At 45.5% G+C, this 27630-nt stretch overlaps 2 protein-coding genes across 3 annotated transcripts; one reads left to right on the forward strand and one right to left on the reverse strand.

Moving 5' to 3' along the window:
- The first annotated feature begins 9733 nt into the window (after nucleotides 1–9733).
- LOC121448486 (oogenesin-1-like) lies at nucleotides 9734–12621 on the forward strand. Its single transcript, XM_041652546.1, has 4 exons — nucleotides 9734–9743; nucleotides 9860–10172; nucleotides 10835–11413; nucleotides 11982–12621. Exons 1-4 carry the CDS (start codon nucleotides 9734–9736, stop codon nucleotides 12619–12621), a joined length of 1542 nt encoding a protein of 513 aa, XP_041508480.1.
- A 9318-nt stretch (nucleotides 12622–21939) lies between these two features.
- On the reverse strand, nucleotides 21940–25578 carry LOC121448653 (oogenesin-1-like). Of its 2 annotated transcripts, XM_041652818.1 has the most exons (3): nucleotides 25292–25578; nucleotides 24065–24652; nucleotides 21940–22941 (listed from the first exon to the last, which is right to left on the reverse strand). In XM_041652818.1, the coding sequence occupies exons 1-3, from the start codon at nucleotides 25576–25578 to the stop codon at nucleotides 22374–22376; spliced, it is 1443 nt and encodes a 480-aa protein (XP_041508752.1). In that variant the 3' UTR covers nucleotides 21940–22373. The 2 variants fall into 2 exon arrangements, with proteins under 2 accessions (XP_041508752.1, XP_041508753.1); XM_041652819.1 differs by lacking the exon at nucleotides 24065–24652.
- Nucleotides 25579–27630: the final 2052 nt, after the last annotated feature.

Raw genomic sequence — 27630 nt, forward strand, 5'->3', positions numbered from 1 at the left:
ACACAGGGAGCTGTCAGGGCAGTCAGTGCTGAGGGATTGTTGAGATCTGTTTACCCATTCTCATCACCTTCTGCTGGAGTTAAAGCCACGATTCACCTCTCTGTGGTGTGCAGTCTCTCCAAAGAAAGAGGAGGACAACAGGCAAAAAAGAAAAGTAAAACTAAAAAGGAGAGGACTAGAGATGGAAACGATTATTCACATTCTGGAGGAAGGAAACTCCCTAAAACACTGCCACAACTGTTAACTTCTAGAACACCAGAATGGCTTCCTGAGTTCTTCTGAAACTAGTAAGACTGAAGGGGGTAGGATTTCTAATTTAATGTCAGCTGGACACTGAATGGAAGCAGGCTGCTTTCTGCAAATTCGAGGACACTATAGGCTCCATGCATCAATCGACAGATGCAAAGACTTTTTTTTTCATTTTCAATTTCAAAACAAGATATTAACCCTGGCTGTTTGGAATTAACTGTGAACCCTGGCTGTCCTGGAAATCTCTGTAGACCAGGGTGGTCTCCATCTCAGACATCCACCTCCCTGTGTCTGCTACATGCTGGGATGAAATAGCATTCCAATACCTCCTGGCTTGGAACTCACTGTGAAGCCCAGACTGATCTCAAACTCACAAGTAAGTATCAGCCTTCCTCTGCTTCCCTACCGCTGGGATTTAAGGCATGCTCAAGAATATGTAGTTTGGTTCTCTCTCTCTCTCTCTCTCTCTCTCTCTCTCTCTCTCTCTGTCTCTCTCTCTCTCTCTCTCTCTCCCAGCCTCCCTTCAGAAAATTGGCTCCTGCCTCTCTCTCCTTTCCCCTCTCTCCCTCTCCCTTCGTCTTTTTCCTTACATCACCCGCTACTAAGCTCTATATCCCCCACAAAGAAAAATACCAATCTTAAACTGACAAAAAGATCAGCATTGTCACTGGGAGGTTGGGGGTGGCACGCACCTTTAATCCAACATTCAGGAGGCAGAGGCAGGCAGATCTCTCAGATCAGGGCCAGCTTTGTCTACAGAGCTACTGCCAGGACAGCCCACAAAGCTATGTAGAGAAACCTCGTCTCACAAAAACATTGAATCTAATTTCCTTTGTTTAGTTGTTTTCCTGACCATTATCCATAACTTGTAACCAACACACTAAACAAAGACAGACCATCCATAATCCAATTTTGGGAAATGGGGGCATAGTTTTCCAGTGTGTTTCCTGCTGATTGGAGGAACTGATAATCTTATGGGGGACACAAAGAACGTTTAGGATTATGGTCAAGTCCTGATTGGATTATTCGGTGAGGCTGGATCATCTCAGCAGCAGTCTTGAAACTACTGCGGAGGTGGAACTCAGACGAAACAGCAACAGAGGTGCTCTAAAGCGTTGGATCATCTGGGCCATCTGTCCCTATGAGATATTTCAGGGGGTCTCTCTTGAAGAATTCTTATTTTTTTTAAACACTGAATGAACCTACAGCCTCTCGCTTCATGTGGAACCAAAAGCAAAACTTCTCCAAAGTAAAATATCCTTTGGATTAAAAATTTTGACCTCACGGCCTTTTTCAAATATCTAGGTTGGACTAATTCCAGCAGACTTCTATCTACTCAAATGTCTTTTAGCGCTGATTTTGGCTTTTTGAGATAGGTTTTCTGTGTTTCTTTGGCTGTCCTGGATCTAACTCTAGACCAGGCTGGTCTTGAACTCAGTTCTCCCTATCTCTGCTTCCCAAGTGCTAGGATTAAAGGCGTGTGCCACACCCATCTCCTTTATTTTAAGGGCTTCATCCTTTTTCTCTCACAAGCCTACATGTATTTTTGAACCCATTGTAAATCATTTATAGCCTTCTTGCCCCACCTGAATCTGTCTTTCCTGCATCTCTATCTTGTTCTGACCACAGAGTCTCTAATCTGCTAAACAGCATGGCTAGGATTAGAGCTGCAGCTTTGGCAGCTGGTTCTGCTCCATTCCTTGGCTTCCTAATAATAATAGTCTAGCTTCATGGTGACACTAGCGGTAGCCATGTTTTTGTTACAAGTCTGGCGTTAAGGTCCTAGCCACTACCAAGAAGCCCGTGTACTGCTCATTAACATCATTTAAGTGTAGGTGAAAGAGAATCTCAAAAGAGCTGGGAGGAAACCAGGCATAGTGGCACAAGCCTTAAATCCCAGCACTAGGGAGGCATAGACAGGCAGATCTCTGAGTTCGAAGCAGAGTGTCATTGAGTTTGTGGACAGCCAAAAATACAGAGAAACCCTCTGGGAGTTTATTGCTGCTAAGGCTTAGTCAGGAGGCTCCTTTAAAAAAAAAAAAAGTAAACCCAGCCTTCCTGAAAAAAAAAAGATGGTTATGAAAAGGCTGCACTTGACCATGTGGCCAGCGCTTTAGGTTCTGCCTCTTCCTGGGGCTGGAAGATGGCCCCCTCACTCAATTACCTCTTCTGGTTTACCAGCTTTCTGTTATTGTTGGTTTCCTCATGTGGGTGCCAGTCAGGGTTGCAGCAAGGATAAGCACAGCAGGAGAGGAAGCTAAACCAGGGAGGATGGGAGCTGGGATCACAAATGCTTCTCCTGAACCCAGGTGGGTAGGTTTGGGCTCAAATTCCTGGAGCTAGAATTCCGGTCCCAAGCCTCCCTGAAATGGTGGCCAAAAAGACTCAGGCAAAAAAACTTTTTTATAAACTCGCATAAAAAACAATTGGGTGCTATATGAAGCAGGATTAGTAAAAACTCAGAGAAATTGGGTTCAACCTAAAGATCTGAATTGCAATGCAGCCAGTCTCTGTCTCTTACCTAAAGCTCAAGCTGAAAATGGTGATCGTGCCTCCAGGAATCTCAGAATGAGACTGTGAGAGCTGTCTCCTTCCATTTTATAATCCTCTCTAGAGCTGGGATTGAAGTCATGCACTGCTGGTTTCTATGGCAACTAGTGATGCTATTGGGATTAACGGGCTGTGTTATCAATGCTTGGCTGTAAGACTGACCAATGTGGCAATTTTACTCTCCAGAGGCAAGCTTTATTTATTAAAATACAATCAAAGCTGGTCTGTGTTGGCACACGCCTTTAATCCAAGCACTTGGGAGGCAGAGGCAGGCGAATCTGTGAGTTCGAGGCCAGCCTGGTCTACAAGAGCTAGTTCCAGGACAGGATCCAACGCCAGAGAAAAAAACAAAAAATACAACTAAAATGCCACAACAGAGAAGACTAGAGATGGGAAGGAAAATTCACATTCTCGAGGAAGGAAACTCACTAGAACAATAAATACCACAACTGTTAATACTTCTAGAGCACCAGAACAGCTTCCTGAGTTCTTCTGAAACTAGGAAGACTGAAAGGGGCAGGATTTCTAATCAAATGTCAGCGGATAGCTCAGCCTTTTCATTTGGACACTGAGTAGATGGAAGCAGGCTGCTTTCCTCAAGTTTGAGGACAGTATAGGCTCCAGAAAGAGGAGTCCCTGCATCAATCAGCAGGTGCAAATTACTTTGTTTCATTTTCTATTTAGATACAAGGTAGTAACCCTGCCATTGTGGAACTCACTGTGAACCCTGGCTCTCCTGGAGATCCCTCTGGAGACCAGGTTAGCCTCCACCTCCCTCTGTCTGTTCCATGCTGGGCTCAAATAGCATGCCAACACCTGCTGGAATGGAACTCACTGTGTTGACTATGCTGACCTCAAACTCAGTGACCACCCTCCCTCTGACTCCCTTGTGCTGGGATTTAAGGCATGCATAAGAATGCATGGCTTTAGGGCCAAAGTGGCCGAAGCCTTTAATCCCGCAGGCCTTTCGATAGCCGGGCGGTTTGGCACATGCCTTTAATCCAAGCACTTGGGAGGCAGAGGCAGAGGCAGGCAGATCTGTGAGTTTGAGGCTAGTCTGGTCTACAAGAGCTAGTTCCAGGACAGAAGCCAGAGAAACCCTGTCTCAAAAAGACAAAAAAGAAAAAGGAAAAAGATAAAGTGGGAAGTACACTTGGAAGCTTTGGCACAGGAGACCACTTCCTAAATAAATATAATCCCAGCAGCACAGGCAGGACCTCCTTCAACTGAACACTTCTGAAAAGCAGGAACAAGACAAAGGTCAACAAGACAAAACTACAGCCTACAGAATGGGAAAAGATCTTCACTAACCACACAGACAAGTCTGATCTTCAAGAAATACAAAGAACTCAAGAAACTGGTCACCCAAAGAACACATAATCCAATAAAAAAAATAGAGTACAGACCTAAACAGACAACTTTCAGAGGAATCTAAAATGGCTGGAAGACACTTAAGGAAATGTTTAACACCCTTAGTCAACAGAGAGGTGCAAATCAAAACTCTGATATACTATCTTACACCTGAAACAGTGGCCAAGATCAAAAACATCAATGGCAACTTATGCTGGAGAGCTTGTGGGGAAAAAAGAACACTTCTGCATTGCTGGCAGGAACGCAAGCTGGTACAACCCCTTTGGATGTCAGTGTGGTGATTTCTCAGGAAATTAGGAACAACCTTCCTCACGACCAAATAATACCATTTTGGGGTATATATTCAAAAAATGCTCCATCATGCCAAAAGGACGTGTGCTCAACTCTGTTCATAGCAGCTTTGTTTATCATAGCCAGAACCAGGAAAAAACATAACTGCCCCTCGATAGAAGAATGGATAATGTGGTACATTTACACAACGGAGTACTACACAGCAAAAAAGAAAAAATAGCGACAGTTTGAATTTTGCAGGCAAATGGATAGAACTAGAAAACATTATTTCGAGTGAGGTAACCCAGAAACAGAAAGACAATTATCACATGTACTCACTCATAGGTGGTTTTTAAGCATAAAGCAAAGAAAGCCAGCCTACAAACCACAATCCCAGAGAACCTTGACAACAATGAGGACACCAAGAGAGTCTTACATAGATCTAATCTACTACATGGGAAGTAGAAAGTAGAAAAAGACAATATCTCCTGAGTAAATTGGGAACATGAGGACCTTGTGGGAGAATTAAAGGGTGGAGGGGAAAGGCAGGGAGGGGAGCAGAGAAAAATGTAGAGCTCAATATATATCAATAAATAAACCTCCAAAAGCAAAAGAAACAGAATTCCCTACAAACTAAAAGAATACACACATTATTGAAGCAAGACAAGGCTAGACTGGGCTGCATAGATGGTGGAGCTAAGGGACTTACCTGAGTTGGATACTGGTGATAGGCCTCCAAATCCAGGCGGGGAAACGTCGTGTCTCCAGGTTTCAGAGACTCTGAGGGTTTCTCTGGCCACTCTGACTCTTTATAACCCTTCCCACTGAACCCGCCCCTTTGTAGTCACACCCTCCCAGACTAATTCCATATTCTGATTCTAAAACTGAGTCTAATCTTACTCCATCTGGGATTTTGTTGATGTTGGATCAGATCTAAACACAGGAAAAAACTTAGACTATAACTATGATTAACTTATTCATTGAAAACAGCCAGAAGTGGTACACACCTTTAATCTCAACCATTAGGTGGCAGAGGCAGGCAGTTTGGAGTTCAAGGCCAGCCTAGACTAGAGTCTAGGATACACAGAGAATCTTTCTTTCTTTCTTTCTTTCTTTCGTTCTTTCTTTCTATATATTCTTTCCTTTTTTTTTCTGATACAGTGTTTTTCTTGTAGATTTGGAGCCTGTCCTGAAACTAGCTCTTGTAGACCATACTGGCTTCAAACTCACAGAGATCTGTCTGCCTTTTGGCATGATGGAGCATTCTTTGAATATATACCCCAAAATGGTATTATTTGGTCGTGAGGAAGGTTGTTCCTAATTTCCTGAGAAATCACCACACTGACATCCAAAGGGGTTGTACCAGCTTGCGTTCCTGCCAGCAATGCAGAAGTGTTCTTTTTTCCCCACAAGCTCTCCAGCATAAGTTGCCATTGATGTTTTTGATCTTGGCCACTGTTTCAGGTGTAAGATAGTATATCAGAGTTTTGATTTGCACCTCTCTGTTGACTAAGGGTGTTAAACATTTCCTTAAGTGTCTTCCAGCCATTTTAGATTCCTCTGAAAGTTGTCTGTTTAGGTCTGTACTCTATTTTTTTTATTGGATTATGTGTTCTTTGGGTGACCAGTTTCTTGAGTTCTTTGTATTTCTTGAAGATCAGACTTGTCTGTGTGGTTAGTGAAGATCTTTTCCCATTCTGTAGGCTGTAGTTTTGTCCTGTTGATCTTTGTCTTGTTCCTGCTTTTCAGAAGTTTTCAGTTTCAGGAGGTCCTGTCTGTTCTGCTGGGATAATATTTAGGAAGTAGTCTCCTGTGCCAAAGCTTCCAAGTGTACTTCCCACTTTCTCTTTTTTCTTTTTTTTTCCATTTTTTTTATTGAGAAAAGGAGAAAAAAAAACAAGTTTCCACCTCCTCCCAGCCTCCCATTTTCCTCCCCCTCCTCCCACCTTTCTCCCCCTCCCTCCACTCCTCTCCCCCTCCTGTGACTGAAAAAGCATGGGATAAAACTGGACTCTCTGAGCATGGCGAACAATGAGGGCTGATGAGAAGCCAAGGACAATGTCACGGGGTTTTGAACCTACGTAATGTGCTGGCTTTGTGGGAGCCTAGCCAGTTTGGATGTTCACCTTCCTCGGAATGGACGGAGAGGGGAGGACCTAGGACTTACCACAGGGCAGGGAACCCTGACCACTTTCTCTTTTTTCTTTTTCTTTTTTGTCTTTTCGAGACAGGGTTTCTCTGGCTTTGGAGCCTGTCCTGGTTCTAGCTCTTGTAGACCAGGCTAGCCTCGAACTCACAGATTCGCCTGCCTCTGCCTCCCAAGTGCTTGGATTAAAGGCGTGTGCCACCACAGACCAGCTTTGATTGTATTTTAATAAATAAAGCTTGCCTCTGGAGAGTAAAATTGCCATTTCGGTCAGTCTTACAGCCAAGCAGTGGTAACACAGTCCTTTAATCCCAGTAGCATCACTAATTGCCATAGAAACCAGCAGTGCATGACTTTAATCATAGCTCTAGAGAGGATTATAAAATGGAAGGAGACAGCTCTCACAGCCTCATACTGAGATTCCTGGAGGCACGATCACCATTTTCAGTTTGAGCTTTAGGTAAGAGACAGAGACCGGCTGCATTGCTATTTAGATCTCCAGGGTGAACCCCAATTTCTCCTAGATTTTACTAGTCCTACTTCATTTAGCACCCAATTGTTTTGTATGCGAGTTTATGAAATAGCGGTTTGCCTGAGTCTTTTTGGCCACCATTTCAGGGAGACTTGGGACTGGAATTCTAGCTCCAGGAATTTGAACCCAAACCTACCCACCTGGGTTCAGGAGAAGCATTTGTGATCCCAGCTCCCATCCTCCCTGGTTTAGCTTCCTCTCCTGCTGTGCCTATCCTTGCTGCAACCCTGACTGGCACCCACACGAGGAAACCAACAATAACAGAAAGCTGGTAAACCAGAAGAGGTAATTGAGTGAGGGGGCCATCTTCCAGCCCCAGGAAGAGGCAGAACCTAAAGCGCTGGCCACGTGGTCAAGTGCAGCTTTTTCATAACCATCTTTTTTTTTTTCAGGAAGGCTGGGTTTACTTTTTTTTTTTTTTAAAGGAGCCTCCTGACTAAGCCTTAGCAGCAATAAACTCCCAGAGGGTTTCTCTGTATTTTTGGCTGTCCACAAACTCAATGACACTCTGCTTCGAACTCAGAGATCTGCCTGTCTATGCCTCCCTAGTGCTGGGATTTAAGGCTTGTGCCACTATGCCTGGTTTCCTCCCAGCTCTTTTGAGATTCTCTTTCACCTACACTTAAATGGAGTTAATGAGCAGTACACGGGCTTCTTGGTAGTGGCTAGGACCTTAACGCCAGACTTGTAACAAAAACATGGCTACCGCTAGTGTCACCATGAAGCTAGACTATTAATATTAGGAAGCCAAGGAATGGAGCAGAACCAGCTGCCAAAGCTGCAGCTCTAATCCTAGCCCTGCTGTTTAGCAGATTAGAGACTCTGTGGTCAGAACAAGATAGAGATGCAGGAAAGACAGATTCAGATGGGGCAAGAAGGCTATAAATGTTTTACAATGGGTTCAAAAATACATGTAGGCTTGTGAGAGAAAAAGGATGAAGCCCTTAAAATAAAGGAGATGGGTGTGGCACATGCCTTTAATCCTAGCACTTGGGAAGCAGAGATAGGGAGAACTGAGTTCAAGACCAGCCTGGTCTAGAGTTAGATCCAGGACAGCCAAAGAAACACAGAAAACCTATCTCAAAAAGCCAAAATCAGCGCTAAAAGACATTTGAGTAGATAGAAGTCTGCTGGAATTAGTCCAACCTAGATATTTGAAAAAGGCCGTGAGGTCAAAATTTTTAATCCAAAGGATATTTTACTTTGGAGAAGTTTTGCTTTTGGTTCCACATGAAGCGAGAGGCTGTAGGTTCATTCAGTGTTTAAAAAAAATAAGAATTCTTCAAGAGAGACCCCCTGAAATATCTCATAGGGACAGATGGCCCAGATGATCCAACGCTTTAGAGCACCTCTGTTGCTGTTTCGTCTGAGTTCCACCTCCGCAGTAGTTTCAAGACTGCTGCTGAGATGATCCAGCCTCACCGAATAATCCAATCAGGACTTGACCATAATCCTAAACGTTCTTTGTGTCCCCCATAAGATTATCAGTTCCTCCAATCAGCAGGAAACACACTGGAAAACTATGCCCCCATTTCCCAAAATTGGATTATGGATGGTCTGTCTTTGTTTAGTGTGTTGGTTACAAGTTATGGATAATGGTCAGGAAAACAACTAAACAAAGGCAATTAGATTCAATGTTTTTGTGAGACGAGGTTTCTCTACATAGCTTTGTGGGCTGTCCTGGCAGTAGCTCTGTAGACCAAGCTGGCCCTGATCTGAGAGATCTGCCTGCCTCTGCCTCCTGAATGTTGGATTAAAGGTGCGTGCCACCCCCAACCTCCCAGTGACAATGCTGATCTTTTTGTCAGTTTAAGATTGGTATTTTTCTTTGTGGGGGATATAGAGCTTAGTAGCGGGTGATGTAAGGAAAAAGACGAAGGGAGAGGGAGAGAGGGGAAAGGAGAGAGAGGCAGGAGCCAATTTTCTGAAGGGAGGCTGGGAGAGAGAGAGAGAGAGAGAGAGAGAGAGAGAGAGAGAGAGAGCGCCAAACTACATATTGTTGAGCATGCCTTAAATCCCAGCGGTAGGGAAGCAGAGGAAGGCTGATACTTACTTGTGAGTTTGAGATCAGCCTGGGCTTCACAGTGAGTTCCAAGCCAGGAGGTTTTGGAATGCTATTTCATCCCAGCATGTAGCAGACACAGGGAGGTGGATGTCTGAGATGGAGACCACCCTGGTCTACAGAGATTTCCAGGACAGCCAGGGTTCACAGTGAACTCCAAACAGCCAGGGTTAATATCTTGTTTTGAAATTGAAAATGAAAAAAAAAAGTCTTTGCATCTGTCTATTGATGCATGGAGCCAATAGTGTCCTCAAATTTGAAGAAAGCAGCCTGCTTCCATTCAGTGTCCAGCTGACATTAAATTAGAAATCCTACCCCCTTCAGTCTTACTAGTTTCAGAAGGACTCAGGAAGCCATTCTGGTGCTCTAGAAGTAAACAGTTGTGGCAGTGTTTTAGGGAGTTTCCTTCCTCCAGAATGTGAATAATCGTTTCCATCTCTAGTCCTCTCCTTTTTAGTTTTATTTTTCTTTTTTGCCTGTTGTCCTCCTCTTTCTTTGGAGAGACTGCACACCACAGAGAGGTGAATCGTGGCTTTAACTCCAGCAGAAGGTGATGAGAATTGGTAAACAGATCTCAACAATCCCTCAGCACTGACTGCCCTGACAGCTCCCTGTGTGTGCAGAAGGACTTCCTAAGTTTACAGTCATTAATGGTCTCTTTCTTTGCCTGCTTCCCCAGGATCATTGTTCCTGAAACCAGTCACATTGAGAGATCTAGCCCCACCAACACTTCAGCAGCTAGCGCTCGGGACCCTACTGAAGAATGAGGCCTTGGCCATTTCTGGTCTGGCAGACTGGCCCTGGATCCTGTTCCCAGCAGCATTTGAGAGGGCCTTCAGGAACAATCAGACCAACATCCTGCAGGCCATGGTGCCTGCCTGGCCATTCACATGCCTTCCTGTAGGAGTCCTGATGAAGACCCCACACCTGGAGACTTTGAAAACTCTGCTTGGTGGATCAGATGTGCTGATTACAGAGGAGCCTTGCCCCCGGTAAGCAAGATTCAGCTCGGTTGGAGGAGGCTCTGTGTGTACAAAGCAAGACCATGTGGGGCCTAGGACTATTTGGTCAAAGAGGGTTGAGAATTCTAATAGCATCTGCTTAGAGGATTCTCGAGGCTTTGGCCTGGTCTCAGCCATCTTGGCAATAATAATGTGGAGAAGACGAGAACAGCCACTGAGGATCCCTCAAGGCTGTCTGTCACTCAAAGTTCCAGGTGGAATGAGGCTGGGATTAAGGGGACTGGGAGGACGTGGGACAGGGCTGAGGATGCCTCCCTGGTAAAGTTCTCTTTATACTGAGCATGAGGTCCTGGCCTTGATTCGATGCATAGGAGAAAGCAAACTTTTGGAAGGGAGAGCTGATGTGAGATGTGGATGAGAAGAAGACTGTAGGGCTGGAGAGATGGCTCAGTGGTTAAGAGCATTGCCAGCTCTTCCAAAGGTCCTGAGTTCAATTCCCAGCAACCACATGGTGGCTCACAACCATCTGTAATGAGGTCTGCTGCCCTCTTCTGGCCTGTAGACATACACACAGACAGAATATTGTATATATAATAAGTAAGTAAATAAATAAATATTTAAAAAAAAAAGAAAAAAAAGAAGACTGTAATATGTATGTTATTTGCTGAGATTGCTACCTGTTTCTCTCACAGCCGCGGGAAAATCAGAGTGCTGGATTTGACAAATAGGGATTCCTGTGTCAATCGAAGTCAATCCTGTGAAAGGGAAATCTTTTATCAGTTCACGAGAGAGAAGACAGTGGAGACGTGTCCTTACTTGCGAGTAAAGAAATATTTAAATGTCATAACTGACCTAAAAATCACGAAGAGTGGGTGCAATGAATGTACCACATACTTGTGGCGATGGGCCCAGCAGAGACAAAGTTCTGTTCATTTGTGCTGTCCAAAGATTGATATTTTGACATCAGGATACTTTCCCACTGCCATAGACTTTTTAAAGTCCGCAGATCTCCACTGTGTAAGGGAGCTGAAGTTGAAATTGATATGGATACACGACTTGGGTCTTTATGGACCGTACCTGAGACGGATGAGAAACCTTCACACACTCCATTTGCTGTACATTCAGAAGGATTCAAACATCAGTGGATCTGAAGTGCTGGAAGAGGAGTGCATGAACAAATTGGTATCACAATTACCCAAATTCCACTGTCTCCAGCATCTCTATATCAAATATTCTCCTGCTCTAGTTGGCAGCCTGGCTGATTGTCTCAGGTAAGGAAGGATAAAGAGAGCTTCTCCAGACAAATAACCCACCTTTGGCTTATAGGTTAGGAGGTCCTTGAACGTCAGGCTAAGCACTATCAACCTTGTACACCCAAGGAGATGAGCTCTGTGCTAAGACACCTGTGACCAGCCCCAAGGGTGCCGATAATTGCTCATTAGAGAAAGGTTGATGGGTGCATAGAAAGGGACTGAGTTAGTGGGAAATGGGTGACACTTGCATTGAAGTTGTGGGACCAGGACATGGCAGTGGTGAGGAAAGGACGTCAGGGGACCCTACAGGGAAACCGCTATGGCGTCACTGAAGCTCGCTTGGGGGTAGGTAGTCCTTACAGTCTCCATATTCAATCCTCCTGATAGGAAAATCGCTGGTTTTTCTCCTGTGGCCTGAGCCTGGCCCATGCTAGACTTCTGTGATTTTTGTGAGCTGACCACAAAAGGGAGAGTCATGGGCGTTGACCTCCTTCAGAATGGATGCGGGAGAAGTACCATCTGCTACATTGTCAGTTCTAACCATCCTCTTCAACTCCATCTGACAGAAATCTCATTCTCTCTCTAGGTGCCTGAAGAAACCCTTGGAGACCCTGTCCATCACTCTCTGTTACATCATACAGAGAGACTTGGATTACCTGCCCCAATGCCTGAACCTTTTTGCACTTAAACATCTCGACCTGTCTTACACAAGGTTGGACAGGAGTATTAAGCCACTTGGCTATCTCCTTGAGAGAGTAAAAGACACCTTGCAAACCCTTGACCTGGCCGGATGTCGGCTGAAGGATTCTCAATTTAGTGCTTTGATGCCTGCCCTGAGTCAATGCTCCCAGCTTTTCATGATCAATTTGTATATGAATGAACTGTCTCTACCCGTGCTGAAGCAAGTGCTTCACCACACAGCCAAGCTGAACAAGCTAACCGAAGAGACATACCCTGTCCCTCTGGAGTGCTATGATGGATGCCGTGTGCTTGTACGCAGATTTGATGAACTTGGTCCTGAGCTTCTGGATATACTGAGGTCCGAAAGACAGCTCAAGGCAGTCTGTTTTAACGCAGCCGTTTGCCGTAAATGTTGTGTGCGCTATGCCTATGACCTGAAGGGCAGCCATTGCTGGGGAAATCCTGCTGCGGCACATTGCCCCGTGATGCCGAGGGAATACTCTTATGAGCTATGGTTGAAATCCTTTGGATTATTGAACCGTTAGACTGCTCCCCACAGAGACCCACCCCTACCATGAGTAGCAGTGCCCTTCTGTCCACTGCACCAAATAAATGTGCTGTGATTCTGGTTTGCTGGTGTAAGCTTCACAGCACACAGTCCACTCATTCCCAGAATTCTGTTTCTGTTTTTTTCTTTCTTCATCCTACTCACCTGTAAGTCTCAAAGCTGTATGGGCCATGAAATTCTTTGGGACCCAGGGCACATGACCTCAGACCCTTCAGTCTAGTCGTCTGAGTTCTAAGATTGCTAACCATTACCAGGAGGCCCGGCTTGTAAGCCTCATAGCAGTGGGGCCTTATTCTTCAAAGCTCCTACCCTGTGGTTGTGGCTGGTGACCTTCACATAAAAACATCTTTTAGAGGGGCTCAGTAGATGGCTCAGTGGTTAAGAGCACTGACTGCTCTTCGAGAGGACCTGAGTTCAATTCCTAGCAGCCACATGATAGCTCAATCCTCTGATCGGGTCTCCTCTTCTTGTGTGACAGGCAGAACCCTGCATCATAATAATATACATAATAGTAATCATAATCATTGAAAAATATTCATTACTTGGGCATGTTTCATTTTCTTGGTCTCTAAGAAGTGTACTTTAGCCCTGCAACTGTATTTTCTGTATTTTGGTGTTGCTGTCCCTGAAGCTACCCTATTCCCTTTGTGTAATTTGGTGCCACATTTTTCTTAATCAGGCTTTTTGTTGTTAGAAAATGATGAATAGAATCCTCCACTCATTCATCACAGGTATTTTGTGCTTATTTCCCTAAACCATGACTGAAGGAATGTTCAAGGATACTACAGGGGCTGGAGATATGGCTCAGTGGTTAAGAGCAGTGACTGCTCTTCCAGAGGACTCGGGTTCAATTCCCAGCACTTCCCAGCACCCACATGGCAGCTCACAACTGTCTGACGATCCAGTTGCAGGGGATCTGACACCTTCACACCAATGCACATAAAATAAAGTTAAATAAAGCATGAAAATATTTTTAAAAAAAAAAGGATACTACACACCCAAGTAATATTGGGTACCAAGTGATAACCAAGAGGGACAATGTCCTTGTATTTGACCCTTGCTAGAATTTCAAGTTGACATTATTTACAATACACCAACATTCAGAGACCTAATCTCACAGTGGGATGGGCACAGTGGAACCCCAAGATATGTATTTCTTCATACACCCAGAAGGGTTTGTATACTGGCTAGGAAGAGCACTTTCTTTAGCATATCCCCTGGTAGAGAGATGTCAAATGCCATCCCATAGGAGTCTTACATCAATCCATCTGCTGAGATCTGAAGCCACTCTCAGTTGTTGCAGCCTTTTAGGTTCTCGACAGCGTCACACCCTGTTTCCTGCCTGTATGCATGGCAGACAGTAATACGTCCCTGTAAAAGATGCATCTCCACCCATTTCACTTTCTCTCTCCCTCTCCTGTTTCTGCAGATGTTGTCCCCAGAGAGTGGTCCCTTCCCTGCCCTCTCCCCTTCTGTCAGTAAACTTATCAGTTAAACTCTTTCTGCATAACCCCTTTGTCTGTCCCTCACTTGCCTTGGGCTCTCACCTGCCACCAAGGCAAACACTTGTAAAATAAAAAAGTAAATCCTAACACATACATACACAAACACAAATAACCTACATGAACTAGAACAACCACACACACACACACACACACAACCTACATGAACTATAACAACCTCATTTAACAATTGAACTGTTGAATTTCACTATGGCATTCTCACACATACACATAATTTACTTTGTTCTTATTCATTGACTTCCCCCATTCTCCTCTCTCTGTTTCTTTCTTGTCCTCCTACAATGCTGAAAGCTTCATTATTCACGCCCCTATTGATTTTGCACTTACACATATAAATAGTCCCAATCAAGAAGACTCCCTCTACCCAACAGCCAACCTGCCTACCTACACTCACTGGAATTCAAACTAAATTCACATTTTATATCTTCAAGCATGTGCTGAGCTGAATATATCTAAGTATCTAAAACACCTTCCAGTAATGGAGAAGTCAAGGCTATATAACAAGAACTTACCTGCACCTCCCCCCTTTTCCTTTCGTATATCCCCACAAACAGACCAAGCCACACAATTGTCACCCACATGCACAGGACCTAGGCCGGTCCTCTGCCTGCTCATTAGCGGTCCATCGAAAGTCCATGACCTCCAACCAGCTCAGGTCACCTGTCTCTGTGGGTTTTCCCATCATGATCTTGCCCACCCCATCCCTTGCTCATATAATCCCCTAACCTCTCTTCAACTGGTCTCCCAGAGCTCGGCCCAGTGGTTGGCTGTGGATCTCTGCATCTACTTCCATTGGGAACTGGATGAAGGTTCTATGATAACAAATAGGGTAGTCACCAATCTGATTACAGGGGAAGGCCAGTTCAGGCACCCTCTCCAGAATTTCTAGGAGACTTGTGGATCCTTGGGAATTTCCCTAGCACCAGGATCCTCCCTATTCCATAACAGTCTCTTCTATCAAAATATCTCTCTCCTTACTCTGCCCCTCCATCCTGCCCCCATCTCAGCCATTTAATCCCTCATGTTTCAAGCCCCTCGTTCTCTCTCTTTTCTCTCCCCCCGTTTCCCAGGATATCTCATCTATTTCCTCTTCCCAGGGAGATACATGTGTCCCAGTTATGATCCTCCTTGCTATGTAACTTCTCTGGAGCTGAGGATTGTAGTGTGGTCATCCTTTGTTTTACATCTACTGTCCACTTAGGATTCAGTACATGCCATATCTGTCTTTCTGAGTCTGGGTTACCTCACTCAGGATAAATTTTTTTTAGTTCCATTCATTTGCCTGCAAATTTCATGATATAAATGTTTTTCTGCTGAATAATACACCATTGTGTAGATATATCTCATTTTTTTATCCATTCTTCAATAGAGGGTTATCTAGGTTGTTTTCAGGTCCTGGCTATTACAAATAATGCTGCTATGAATACAGTTGAGCAAGTGACCTGTGGTATGGTTGAGCATCCTTTGGGGTATATGCCCAAGAGTGGAATTGCTTGGTCTTGAGGTAGATTGATTTCCAGTTTTCAGAGAAACTGCCATACTGATTTGCAAAGTGCCTGTACAAGTTTGCACTACCACCAGCAGTGGAGGATTGTCTCTCTTACCCCTCATCCTCTCCAACATAGGCTGTCATTAACATGCTTTATCTTAGCCAGTCTGACAAGTATAAGATGATATCTCAGAGTCGTTTTGATCTTCATTTCTCTGGTAGCTAAGGATGTTGAACAGTTCTTTTTTTGTTTGTTTGTTTGTTTGTTTTTCGAGACAGGGTTTCTCTCTGGCTTTGGAGCCTGTCCTGGAACTCTCTCTGTATACCAGGCTGGTCTCGAACTCACAGAGATCCACCTGCCTCTGCCTCCCGAGTGCTGGAATTAAAGGCATGCGCCACCATCACCCAGCTGAACAGTTCTTTAAATGAATCCTGGCCATTCAAGGCTCTTCTGTTAGAATTTGCTGTTAAATCTGTACCCCAATTTCTATGAGATTATTTTGTGTTTTGATGCTTAGTTTCTTGAGTTTCCAGCTTTTTATTCCATACTTTTGTATTTGTTAAGATTTGCTTTGTGACTGAGTACTTGGTCAGTTTTAGAGAAGGTTCCACTGGGTGCAGAAAAGAAGGTATATACTTTTGTTTTCAGTTGAGATCCAGGAGGGTGGGCTCCCAGGCCCCAGTTACACTGCTGGATCTTATAGTGCAGGTGCTACTAAGGGATGAAAACCTTGGCCATCTATGTCCTGAGTACCTGCCACAAGCTCTTTCCATCAATGCTCAAGGGGGACTTCATTAACACACAAACTAACACCCAGGAGGCAATGTCACAACTTGGCCCATTCCCTGCCTCACTGTGGGGTCTTCAATGAAGACGTCCCACCTAGAGACTCCCAAGGCTGTGCTGGGTGGAGTGGATGTGCTCCTAACCTGGAAGATTCATCCCAGGTAAGCAATGATAATGAGTTTCTGGAACAGACTTTGTAGTTCAGGTTCACCTCAATCCCAGAGATCCACCTGCTGCTGTCTCTTAGAGTGCTGGGACTAAAGGTGTGTGCCACCACTGCCTAGTGCCTAGAGCCACTTTTTTTTTTCTGAGACAGGGTTTCTCTGCAGCTATGGAGCCTGTCCTGGAAACTAGCTCTTGTAGACCAGGCTGGTCTAAACTCACAGAGATCCACCTGCCTCTGCCTCCCGAGTGCTGGGATTAAAGGCTTGCACCGCCTCAGCCTGGCTTCCTACAGCCATATTTCATAGAGACATTTTCTCAATTTAGGCCCCTCCTCTCTGACGACCCTAACTTGTATCATGTTGACATAAAACTCTCCAGTAGACACAGAGGCGGAGCGGCGGCGGCGCCAGACGCACAGAGGCGGAGCGGCGGCGGCGCCAGACGCACAGAGGCGGAGCGGCGGCGGCGCCAGATGCGGCGGAGCAACAACGCATACAGGAAGAAGCTTTCGGGGACCGGCACAGCGGCAGACCCAAGCGGCGGGGACAGGCGTGCAATAAGGAGAGCAGATCGCCCTACTACAATTGAATCAAAGAGGAAATTCGGGATCAACCTACCCCTGGACCCAGCAATACCACTCTTGGGAATATACCCAAGAGATGCCCTATCATACAACAAAAGTATATGCTCAACTATGTTCATGGCAGCATTGTTTGTAATAGCCAGAACCTGGAAACAACCTAGATGCCCTTCAACGGAAGAATGGATGAAGAAAGTATGGAATATATACATATTAGAGTATTACTCAGCAGTAAAAAACAAGGACTTCTTGAATTTTGCATACAAATGGATGGAAATAGAAAACACTATCCTGAGTGAGGTAAGCCAGACCCAAAAAGAGGAACATGGGATGTACTCACTCATATTTGGTTTCTAGCCATAAATAAAGGACATTGAGCCTATAATTCATGTCCCTAGAGAAGCTAAATAAGGTGAATCCAAAGACAAACACATAGGCATCCTCATGAATATTAACCTTCATCAGGCGATGAAAGGAGACAGAGACAGAGACCCACACGGGAGCACCGGACAGAAATCTCAAGGTCCAAATCAGGAGCAGAAGGAGACGGAGCACGAGCAAGGAACTCAGGACCACGAGGGGTGCACCCACACACTAAGACAATGGGGATGTTCTATTGGGATCTCACCAAGGCCAGCTGGCCTAGGTCTGAAAAAGCATGGGATAAATCCGGACTAGCTGAACATAGCGGACAATGAGGAATACTGAGAATTCAAGAACAATTGCAGTGGGTTTTTGATCCTACTGCACGTACTGGCTTTGTGGGAGCCTAGGCAGTTTGAATGCTCACCTTACGAGACCTGGATAGAGGTGGGCAGTCCTTGGGCTTCCCACAGGTCAGGGAACCCTGATTGTTCTTCGAGCAGATGGGGGGGGGGGGACTTGATCGGGGGAGGGGGAGGGAAATGGGAAGCGGTTGTGGGGACGAGGCAGAAATCCTTAATAAATAAATAAATTTAAAAAATAAAAAAAAAAGACTGGAGAGGGAGGGGGAGGGGGGGAAAGGAAGGTAAATAGGAGGAAGGGAGGAGGTGAAAATTTTTATTAATAATAATAATAATAAAATAAAAATAAATAAATTGCTTATCTTACTAGTAAAAAAAAAAACTCTCCAGTACACCACCTAACACAGTTATCCCAGGGATAAGCTGTTTTTTTTTAAATCTACTAATTTATTATGTATACAGTATTCTTCATATTCTGTCTGCATGTATGCCTGCAGGCCAGAAGAGGGCACCAGATCTCATTACAGATGGTTGTGAGCCACCACGTGGTTGCTGGGAACTTAACTCAGGACCTTTGGAAGGGCATGCAGTGCTCTTTATCACTGAGCCATCTCTCCAGCCCAATAAAGCTGAATTTTGTTTGTTTGTTTTTGTTTTTATTTTTGGGACAGGGTTTCTCTATAGTTTTGGTGCCTGTTTTGGAACTAGCTCTTGTAGACCAGTCTGGCCTCAAACTCATGGAGATCCACCTGCCTCTGCCTCCCTAGTACTCTGATTAAAGGTGTGGGCCACCACCGCCTGGCCCGATAAGCTGTTTTTGCTACCACACCAAACCATTCTCTTTTACATTAGGGAGCAGTGGGCACCTGAGGTGTGGTCAGCCACTAGATTTAACAGTGAGGGGGGCATGTCTGAGCATGGTCTTAATTCCACTCTCCCTAAATTGAGGTCTCAGAGGACCACCCAGGGATCAGAGGACTGAACTGAGGTAGGAGACGTATAGAGGGCTATCACGCTAACTGGGTGGGTAAGAGCTACAGAGTGGGCTGTGAGCTAAGGGGATGGGAACAGGCATAAGAGACACTGAAGGAGATGAGGACTCACAACTGCATGGTCCCCTGAGTGAGCATTTTGCTCAGATCTGTGTTAACAGGAAGGAATTCCTGCTGTGGGTGAAGGCCTATTCTGAGGAGTGAGGTAAACCGGAAGTGCATGACTCTGGCCTGGAAGGTGAGGGTAGGAAGAATATTATGAACAGAGAAACATAGGTTCTGTTGATACAGGGGTCAGTTTTGTTTTTTTTGTTGTTGTTGTTGTTTTTTTTTTTTTTTTTTGATTTTTCGAGATAGGGTTTCTCCGTAGCTTTTGGTTCCTGTCCTGGAACTAGCTCTTCTAGACCAGGCTGGCCTCGAACTCACAGAGATCCGCCTGCCTCTGCCTCCCGAGTGCTGGGATTAAAGGCGTGCGCCACCACCACCCGGCTTATACAGGGGTCAGTGAGTTAGGTCAGAGATCAGCAGTCGCCCACCCCTCCCCCCTCCAACCCGCAGGAGGTCGCTAAGGCTTGGTATTTAGCCAGTCTGGCCTCTCTTACCCTGTAACCCCAGTTTGATTCTGTAACCTCCAGAGGCACACAAATGGTACAAACTGCCCCCTCCCTGTGTGGGTGTGTGCATGTGTGTGAGAGAGTGCTTTCATTTGGTTACAGTTTGGTGGGTTTGTGGGAGGGATATTTTCTTTGCTTGGGTTTTAGAGTTTTGTTGTATTGGGTTTTGTTTTTTGAAACAGAGACACGGTTTCTCTGTAGCCTTGGAGCCCTCCTGAAACTCACTCTGTAGGCCAGGCTGATGTCAAACTCAGATCTGCCTCTCTGCCTCCTGAGTGCTGGGATTAAACATGTGTGCCATCACCATACCCTGGTGCTTCTGTTTTTTGAGAAAGAATTTAAAGTTGGATGGGTGGAGGGAAGAAGATCTGGAAAGACTTGTGGGAGAGGAAGAATATGATTTAAAGTTTTTGAAGTTAAAAAACTGGGGGGAGAAACCCTGTCTCAAAAAAACAAAAAAATAAAAAAATAAACAATAAATAAATGGGGGGAATGGACAGAAAAAAAATCTATCACCTCAGACTGCATACCAACCTTCAAGACTGCCTGAAGCTGGGTTGGTTGTGTTCTCATTGAGTCCCTGTAGAGATGGGAACCAGCTTAGCAGAACAGACTCCAGCAGGTCAGGCAGCAGCCTCCAGGCTGGCACTCCACACTTTTCCACTGGCTCCTCTGAGGCCTTTTGTTTTTCCTGCAAACTCTCCCGCCTCTACTTCCCAAGTACAGGAATCTGAGGAGTGCCTTGTCCCTCGCCCAGCCTTCACAGAAGCTTGAAGGACCTTTGGAATCCTACTTGCACTGGGCTGTGGTTTGCACATTCCTTTAATACCAGCACTGAGACAGCAAAGAAACAATTTCCTGAGTTCCAGGTCAACTTGAGATAAAGAGACCATTGTTATAAGTATTTTTTAATATTTAGTGTTGGGAATATGTATGCATGACACAGCACTTGTCTTGGCCAGTGTATTTATCTCAGCACTTTCAGGAGAAGCCTCTAGATTACACGTTAGGATTGGTAGTGGGAGGAGGGACTATAAGTAGCTGAGAGCTGGAGAGATGGCTCAGTGGATAAGAGCACACTGGTTGCTCTTCCAGAGGCAGAATGTTACATACACGACATGATCTTAACTTCTAAGCCATCTCTCCAGTTCTCCACATATATGTATATATACATATATATGTATATATACATATACATATACATATATGTTTTTGAGACAATTTCTTTTTTTTTGTTTTTTTTTTTGTTTGTTTTGTTTTTTTTTTGAGACAGGGTTTCTCTGTGGCTTTGGAGCCTGTCCTGGAACTCGCTCTGTAGACCAGGCTGGTCTCGAACTCACAGAGATCCGCCTGCCTCTGCCTCCCGAGTGCTGGGATTAAAGGCGTGCGCCACCAGAGACAATTTCTTTATGCAGTCCTGGATATCCTGGAACTGGCTCTTAGATGAGGCTGGCTTCAAACCCTGATTTACCAGTCTCTCCGACTGCAAGGATTATAGGCCTGCACCACTACCTTCCGGGCCTCCCTTATATATTAACACATATAGAAATGAAAACAAGAGGGCATGAAACAAAAATCTTTATTGCTACAATATACAAATACAGGGGGAGTGCAATGGGTAGACTTAGGCACTCATTAACAAAACAGGTTTACTCCAGACATCTACAATACAGTTCTTAAGGTCTATCAATCCTTCAAAACAAGACAGGGACATTTGTCCATATACTGGAGACCTTTATGTTTAGGGACAGCCAGAGGGATAGAAGCATCAAATAGTGCCCCACAGACATGCGATTTACCATGGTGACATACTTCAGAAATCTCTGCGTGTAGGTTAAGGCAGGAAGATTTCAAGGCCAGCCTGCGCAATATACCACTATGAAAGAGACGGAGAGGGAGCAAGCTCTGTGGCTTATCTGTGACCTCCCAGTACAAATGGACTAGATAGAATGCCTCGACCATTCCATTCCCCAAACCTCATAGGAGTGCAGTGCTCGTTTTAGGCTGGAAACTTTGTACACAGAGGTACTAAGCAGACACACAGTGGGACATAACCGACACCCAGGCAGAAGACAAGCTCTCCTGCCTTTACTTTCATTAATCAGGATTCTCTCAAGGTTAAAGGAACAGAACTGATAGAACTATATATAGTAGAAATAGATGAACTTTAGTAGACCAAGGATGTAGGAGTCGTCCATCCACAAGGGTGGAAGTCTCTTACAGTTCCCTTCTTCCATATCTTTTTATATATGCTGCCAAGAGAAGGCATGGTTTCAACACAGGATGGGTGTGTTTCCTCAAATAATGTGATGAAGAATCTCACCTCACAGGAATGCTCAGCAGCATGGGTTCTAGTTGATTACAGGCATAGCCATGTTGACAAACCAGGTTAGCCATCAGAGACGTCTAGAGATCTTGGACAAGGGGTCAGAGAACACAGGGTCTTTCGAGCTCAAGAATCAAAAGAAAACCATGGCACTGAATCCAGGTTAATGGCATGGAAGGACACCAGAACACCCAGTCAAAAAAATCAGACCCTTCCTCTAAACCGCCATGTAGGAGAAAGTCACTTACGATCATGTCCTGGCAAAACCCTTTTAGAAAATGCAAAACTGGGGCTAGAGAGACAGCTCTGCAGCTCAGAGTGCCTGTTCCTACAGAGGACCCAGGTTAGATTCCCAGCCCCACACGGTAGTTCACAGCCACCTGTAACTCCAATTCCAGGAAATCCAATCCTTCATCTGACCTCCACAAGCACCAAGCATGCATATGTGCAAGGAAATCACTCACACCCTTGATGAAATACCTATTGCTAGGTTTTCAATTCTCAGTATCAAGAAGCAACCTTCCCCACTTACTGCCAACAATGACAAAGTCTGGCCTCCAGGTCATAGATACAGCGCTGACAACATTTGTGACACATGTGTGTAGCAAAGGAGACTCTCTTGGGCTGCCTGACAGTAATCAGTGTATCCATGAGCTCAGGACAAAGTTTAGCAAATCTTCCCACATGGACATCACCCCTGTCATCATAGCATTCTAGAGGGGCGGGGTACAGCTCTTGGATCAGCTGGTTGAGGTTGGCTGTGTGATATAGAAGGTCTTTCAGGACAGCCATGGAGATATCATTGTCATAGAAATTGACCCTAGTGAGTTGGGAGCACTGGCTCAGGGCAGGCAGGAGGGTAATGAGCTGAGAGTCCACCATCCAGCAGCCCTCCAACTCTAGGGTCTGCAGAGTGCCCGCAACACTGTTTAGGAGATCACGGAAAGGTGTAGGATATAGGTCAATTAATTTCACAAGCCTCAGATTCAGGTGTTTCAGCTGATGGAGACTCTGACTCTGGGACAAGGAATTCAAGTCTAACTGTGAAAGCTTGCACACAGTGATGGATAGGGTCTCCAAAGGGGTCTTCAGGTACCTAGGGAGAGACCAAGATATTAGTTCTGGCACAATGAGATGGAGAGAGCTGCTGTTAGATGTAGCATAGAGGTAAAGGTGACCACTTGTTTAGAAGTCCTGCAACTATATAATGGAGATCAATATCCAGGATCGAGGATGCTGCTTATTGGGGAGTCTCACTATTCTTGGCAGAGAGAGAGGCATGAAGTACCAGTAATGGGACTTCTTTAGTCCATGGGTAGCAGCTTCCATTACTATGAAGAAGAGAACCTGTGCTGGCCACATTAGCCCAGGGCGCACACTGGAAAAACTAACCCATGAAAGATCTGGAAGTCTTGAATCATCTTTTGCCTCCCCTGGAACAGTCTCTGCCCTTATTCGGTTTCTCTTTTTTTTCTTTTTTTTTTTTTAAGATTTATTTATTTATTTATTATGTATACAATATTCTGTGTGTATCCCTACAGGCCAGAAGAGGGCACCAGACCCCATTACAGATGGTTGTGAGCCACCATGTGGTTGCTGGGAATTGAACTCAGGACCTCTGGAAGAGCAGTCAGGGCTCTTAACCTCTGAGCCATCTCTCCAGCCCCCTTATTCAGTTTTTCATCCCTGCCTCTCACCCACACAATTGGTATCACTCATTTCTACCCATCTCTATTCAGACCCTACATGTGGGAAGTTAGAAGGCACACAAATGCCAAGCACCAAGTTCCCCCGTGGATCTGTGGAGGTAAGGATCCTCTCTAGTTCTGGGCCCACTGTTCTGACCGATTCCCTGCCCCTTAGACAGAATCCCAAGGAAGAACACAGAGCACATACTTCCTACATCTGATGCCCTCCCCAGTTGGTCTTGTAGCAGGACTGCTCAACCCATCTCCTACTTGGCTCAGGGAAGAACACAGAGTGCATCCTTCCTACTCTGATGCCCTCCCTAGCTGGTCTTGTAGCAGGACTGCTCAACACATCGCCTACTCGGCTCAGCCTCTGCTTAGTGAGTGGCCACTGAACAAACTGAGCTCCCAAATCAGTTAAGATAGAAACAAAACCCAACTTAGACGCTGCAGTGACTCCATGATTGTGAACTCCAGTGGCTGGCTGGCTTCACTCAGGTACCCACTACTCTCTTTGCCACCCCACCTTACCTGAACAACTGTTTCATGTGCTCACTGGAAAAGTAGACGCCATTCATGGAGAGATGCTGCAGACAGTTGAGTTTAGAGAACTGAGAAACAAACTTAGTGATACACTTCTGTATGTCTGAGGGGGTATTTAGAACCTTAAAGGTGTTCTTGTGGATCCGTGTTAAAAGGAGTTTTTGAAGATTTCTCATCTGGTCCAGGTAAGATACAAAATGCACCAGAGTGGACAGACTCCAACCTGTATTCAGTTCCAACTCCTGGATGCTGTCAGGCTGGAAAACCATCAGGACTTTCCTGACAGTGTACACGGGCAATGCCCATATCTGCATCTTCACACAGCACAGCCTGATGAAACTTCTTCTCTGCTGGGCCCACTGTAACAAGTATGTTTGCTGTTCATTCAGATGGAACCTGAGGCAAAGGTCTGCGACCACCTTCAAACGCTGCCTCAGGGCGTATCTAGGAGAGCGCTTCACCGCTTGCTTCTTACCCACAGCCTCTGCAGAGCACTCTCCATCCTCTGTGCCAGCCCAAACATCCCAGAAGTTGTGCTGCACATTCCTCAAGTCGAGCACCTGGAGCTTCCCCCTCCTGTGAGTAAGACAGGCAGAAACAGTGGAAGATATAAAAGACCAAACCCAGCCCGGCGGTGGCGGTGCACATCTTTAATCCCAGCATTCCTGAGGCAGAAGCAGGAAGATCTCTGTGAGTTTGAGGCCAGTCTGGTCTACAGAGGCAGCCAGGGCAGTCAGAGAAACCCTGTCTCGAAAACAGCAACAAACAAACAAACAAAGACCACACCCAGGCCAGGTTTTCCTCTCCATCTCTACTGCCACCTGTTCCCAGCTGTTCCGTGTGTTTATGATTCTCCGTCCTGGGTCTCCCAGAGCAGCTCCTGGCAAGGGCTCTTTACCAGAACTGCATATAAAGACCTACCTGTCCAGCTTCCTCCCTGCAGTGACTCTTGACTCAGTCTTCCACTTCTAGAACCTGGGAGAGCCAGGGTAAGGCTTGTTTCACTGTGGCCACAACTGCTTTAAGCTGGACTCCATACCCAACTGTCCTTTTATACTAGGGCTCAACAGGGGTCAAGGCTTCTGCAATCTTCCAAGATAATTTAGATAATACCATCAAAATCCTCTCGTCTACCTTTGACCTCATTCTCCCTTACCCCAGATGTCCTTCCCCTGTACCATGCCCACCATTCTTCCCTACCTGGATCTTGCTTACCTGGGGAGCACCTTCTGTGTTCGCAGCATGTCTACTCCATCCAGGACTGCCTGCAAGGTCTCCAGGTGGGAAGTCTTCATGAGGGTCCCCACGGGAAGGAAGCTGAACGGCCAAACTGCTACCATAGCCCTCAGAATGTTACTTTGTCCGTGGTTGAAGGCTTCCTTGAACAGTGGTGGGAACAGCACCCTGGGCAGGAACTGCAGAGCAGAGATGGCCAGGGCTTCGTCCCTCAGCAGGCTCTGCACTGCCAGATGCAGGAGTGTGGGTGGGTCCCGACCACTCATTCTTCAGATCTTCAATCTGAAGCAATCTGGTGAAATATAAAGGAGGCTATGTCTTAGGAAACCCCACTTCTCACCTGTCTTAGTTACTGTTCTATTGCTGTGATGAGACACCATGACCAAGGCACCTCATAAAAGCATTTAGTTGGGGCTTGACTACAATTTCAGAATGCTAATTCAAGACCATCATGGTAGGTAGGCATGGCACAAGAACAGTAGCTTACAACCCATCTGCAAACAAACTGCAAAAGGAGGGCCTGGCATGGGCTTTTGAAACCTTCAAAGTCCATCCCTAGTGACATACCTTCTCAAAAAGACCACATCTCCTAGTCCTTCCAAAACATTGCAGCAACTGGGAACCAAACATTAAAATATAGAAACAGCATATGACCACACCTTTGTAACTGTGCTATCTAAATCCAGCCACTGTTCCTCCAAATTCAATTCCCTCTGGGACAGGGTATCCAGAAACCTAAGATTTAAACCCCATCCTTTTATGGCAACAGGGACACTAATCACCTCTCAAGATGCTCATGGCAAAGCCAAGGAATTATTTCATGTTGGGAGCTATAGATCCCTGGCCCCTTGACTTTCTTCGCCTGCAGCTGCTATGAGCAGCTTGATAGCAGACTGGTGGGCCTGCAGCTGATAGATCCCAAGAGCTGGGCGTGGCTAAGGATTCCTATATAAGCTGTCCCTGAGCACAATAAAGTGGGACATTTGGCATTCTTCTATCGAGGGTAGCCCGTGTCCCTCCACCTGTCTCTCTCCGCGTGTCTCCGTGCTTGTACGTGTTTAAGTCTCGGCTGAGTCTGGTTTGCGTACTGGTCCTGTAGTGGCATGGGCACTACATGACCATTTTCGTTTCCGGGTTTTTATAATTTCATGCCTAACCTTCCCAGATTAGACTTGTTTTATTTCTTTATTATTTTGGATATTTGAGACAGGGTTTCTTTGTAGTTTTGGAGCCACCACTACCCAGCAACTTAACTGCTCTTGTACAGGACCCAGATTCAATTCCTAGGACCTGCATGATGGCTCACAACTACCTGTAACATAGCACCAGTTCCAGGGGATTCAACAGGCACACGTGTGGCACACATACATGCATGTAGGCATAAAGTAAAATAAATAAATCTAAAAAAAAAAATTTAAACCTGGGTGGCGGCAGCACGCATCTTTAATCCTAATATTCGGGAAGCAGAGACAGGTGGATCTATGTGAGTTCGAAGCCAGCCTGGTCTACAGCATAAGTTCCAGTAAAGTCAGGACTGTCCTAACAAAAAACCTTGTCTTGGGGGAAAAAAAAAAAAGGAGCAAGCCTGGCAATGGTGGCAAACACCTTTAATCCCACACTTGGGAGACAGAGGCAGGCAGATCTAAGCCTGGTCTACAAGAGCTAGTTCCAGGACAGGCTCCAAAGCTAGAGAAACCCTGTCTCGAAAAAAGAAAAAAAAAAGGAGTACTGGCTGCTCTTCCGGATGACCTGAGTTTGGTTCCCAGCATCCACATGTTGGCTCACAACCGCCTGTAACTTCAGCACCAGGGGCTCTGCCCTCTTCTAGCCTTCATGAGCACCAGGCAAAAACACCCATTCACAAATAAAATTTAAAAATAAGAACAAAATAATTTTTTAGGTACTGGGGACTCATCCTAGGGCCTGGCCCATGCTAGACAAGTGCTCAACAGTAAGCTACATTTCCAACATTTATTTTACTTCATGCAGAGACAAGGTCACTTTGTGTACCCCATGACAGCCTGGAACTGGGCTTTCTTTCCCCATTGTGTCCCTAGTGCTATGATTCCAGGAGTGCTAGCAGCCCACCTAGCTTTGTTTTCATTTGAAAGGCAGTCTTGTTAAATTGACCAGGCTGAACGAACCACATTCCTACAGCTTCAGTCCCCAGAAGGGATGAGATGTCTTGTGTTACCAAAGCTCATTCCCAGTACTGTTGTAAAGAAACTTCAAGGTGGGTGGTGGTAGTGCACACCTTTAATCCCAGCACTCGGGAGGCAGAGGCAGGCGGATCTCTGTGAGTTCGAGACCAGCCTGGT

The sequence above is a fragment of the Microtus oregoni genome, unplaced genomic scaffold, assembly GCF_018167655.1.
Source record: "Microtus oregoni isolate MIOR12 unplaced genomic scaffold, Mior012 000005F_ref0000423, whole genome shotgun sequence".
Lineage (NCBI taxonomy): Eukaryota > Metazoa > Chordata > Mammalia > Rodentia > Cricetidae > Microtus > Microtus oregoni.